Source organism: Elephantulus edwardii, unplaced genomic scaffold (genome assembly GCF_000299155.1).
Source record: "Elephantulus edwardii isolate Elephantulus edwardi_28Jun2011 unplaced genomic scaffold, EleEdw1.0 scaffold00097, whole genome shotgun sequence".
In the NCBI taxonomy this organism is placed as follows: domain Eukaryota; kingdom Metazoa; phylum Chordata; class Mammalia; order Macroscelidea; family Macroscelididae; genus Elephantulus; species Elephantulus edwardii.
In genome coordinates, this window is record NW_006399847.1 from 11,855,920 (window position 1) to 11,858,307 (window position 2,388).

The 2,388-nt window shown below is 68.4% G+C and overlaps 1 protein-coding gene across 1 annotated transcript in view; it reads left to right on the top strand.

The window, feature by feature from the left end:
* The first annotated feature begins 529 nt into the window (after positions 1-529).
* Positions 530-2,388, top strand: part of SOGA2 (SOGA family member 2) — a 200,715-nt gene continuing 198,856 nt past the window's right edge. Inside the window, exon 1 of the mRNA XM_006891415.1 lies at positions 530-1,540. Within this exon, the coding sequence (XP_006891477.1) occupies positions 530-1,540 (1,011 nt within the window). The remainder of the gene's footprint in view (positions 1,541-2,388) is intronic.

A 2,388-nucleotide genomic window follows, 5' to 3' on the forward strand; every position in this document is an offset into this window, starting at 1 on the left:
CAGCTGGTCTCCAGGGCCTGGAGGAGGGAGAAGGCGACAGATGGCAGCTCCAGGAGAGAGCGGGCACACCCCGCCCCTCTGCGCCCCTCCCCCAGCGGAGCCAGCGGGCATGCGCACAGCACGGGCGCTGGAGGCAGGGCCCGGCGCGCGCTCGGACTTCGCTGCAGGAGCCGCAGGCAGACGCCGGGGGCGCGGCCAGGCGGCGTGGGAGCGGTGTGGGGAGCGCTGTCAACCAGGCCCGCGACGCTGGCGGAGCCGGGCATGGCCCTGGTGGCGAGATCCGCGAGTCTTTAACGCGCCGTCTAAGGGATGAGAGCAGCAGGACCTGAGCTGCGGTGACTCGAGCCAAGGAAGAGCGAGGCGGGGGCGGCGGCGAGTCCCGGGGGACCCTCGGCCCGGGGGTCCGGGTGAGGACGGCGGCGGCGGTGCGGGGGCTGGGCGAAGAAGTGATGCGAACGCGCCCAGGGAAGTTGTCCACCGCCTGGAGCTTCTGCCGCCGGCGCCGCTGTGCACGGCCTGGCGCGCGACCATGGAGGCTCTGAACGGCCCAGCGGGCGCCCCGGACGCCAAGCCGCAGCTGTCCAGCCAGCTCCGCCGCCACCACTACCTCCACCCGCTGGCCGAGAGGAAGCGACTGCACCGCGCACCCTCTCCCGCCAGACCCTTCCTCCAGGACCTGCTCACGCAGCCCGCGGCGTCTGGCCCGGCTGCCTCTTCCGCAGCCAGGGGCCCGCCTGTCGCCTCACGCTCGCCCAGCCTCGCGGGCAGGGCGCCGTCCTCGCCCGGGTCTCTGGCCGCGCCTGGCCGCCTCTCCCAGCGCGGTGGTGGCGCCCCCACAGCGAAAGACAAGCCGTCCGCGGGTGCTGGGGCCAGGGCGCTGGGGGGCACCAAGGCCACCCCCGGTCTTCGGAGAGTTGCGCACGCGGCACTCCCCGAGACGCTGCCCCGGGCCGGGAAGCCGCCGCCGCTAGGAGCCGAGCCGCCACCCGCAGCCGCGAAGGGCCGCAAAGCCCGGCGCGGATCTGGGCTCACCGGCACGCCCCCGGCCCGCATCCTCGGGCCACCAGGGCCCAGCGCCCGGCGCTCCGCGGTGACACTCGCGGTGACCTCGGCGACCACTGCCGGCTCGCGCATCAGTCCCACCGACAGTAGCTCCGATCTCTCCGATTGCCCCTCCGAGCCCTTGTCCGACGAGCAGCGCCCGCTCCCCGCCGCCAGCAGTGACGCCGAGTCGGGCACCGGCTCCAGTGACCGGGAGCCCCTGCGGGCAGCCCTCGCGCTGAGCCCGGCGTTCCGGGGCGGCCCCGCGTCCGCAGCAGCTGGCGCCTGGCCTGGGGGCCGCAGTAGCCCTGGCGGGGTTTCCGCGGGGTCTGCCGGGTCTGGCGCGCCTTTGGAGCGGGGGACCCCCTGGAGGGCCGACGGAAACGATGGGACCCCGAAGGAGCCCGGACGGGACGAGCCTTCCCAGCTGCTGCCGGCGGCGACAGAGGAGCTGCTGCGGGAGGTGGAGGAGCTGCGCTCGGAGAACGACTATCTGAAGGTGGGTGCCGCCCGGGACCAGCGCCGCGGGCTCCCGTGCCACTGTGCCTCCCACCGCCCAGCCCTTCTCCCTGCCCTTGCCGGCTAAACTCGTACCCGAACTTCCAAAGTCTCTGAGCCCTGGGGTCGTGGGGGCGGCTAGTGCGCGTGAACGCAGCTCTGTTTCTAGGAGTTTGGAGCCCACTTAGGTCCCTCAAGTCTTCAGACACACACACACCCCACTGCATGTTCTGCCCTGTGGGCAGGGTTCCCCTCATGAAGGAGTGAAAATGTACAATATCTGAAGGGGACTGGGCGGCACAGAAAGAACCCCACCGCTTTCCATGATAATCCTTGAGCCCTGAGGCTCCTTGGCTGATCTACTGGCAGGTCTTCTGTGAGCGTCCTCCTAGTGGGCTTTTCAGTTGAGGCCCATTCCTTCCCATGCAAACCACCTTCCAGGGAATGAAGCTTGCCGCCCTGTCTGCGGCCTTCCCAGCCTGGCCCTCTGGTCTGGTGATGATCTTCTAGAGGTGGGAGCGTTAAGCGTTTGACCAACTCCATCTTTTCTCAGTGAGGCTGTTGGGGCTGCAGCACAGAGGGTTGGATAGAGGCGTGCCTAGGGAGGCCAGGTGTTTTGAGAGATGGTGGTGGACATTTTGATGCTACGTTGAGTACAACTACTTGAATATGCCATGATCCACAGAGTTGTACATCATGTTCATGAAAGCTGTTGCGATCTTGTTGAATATCCTCCCAAACCAGGGGAGGTGCACACCCCCACCAGTGGGTTATTTGATTTGCACTGTTGTGGCCCTGGCCCACCACATGGGTTTTTAAGGTGGATGGTGGTGGAGAGTGGAGTCAGCA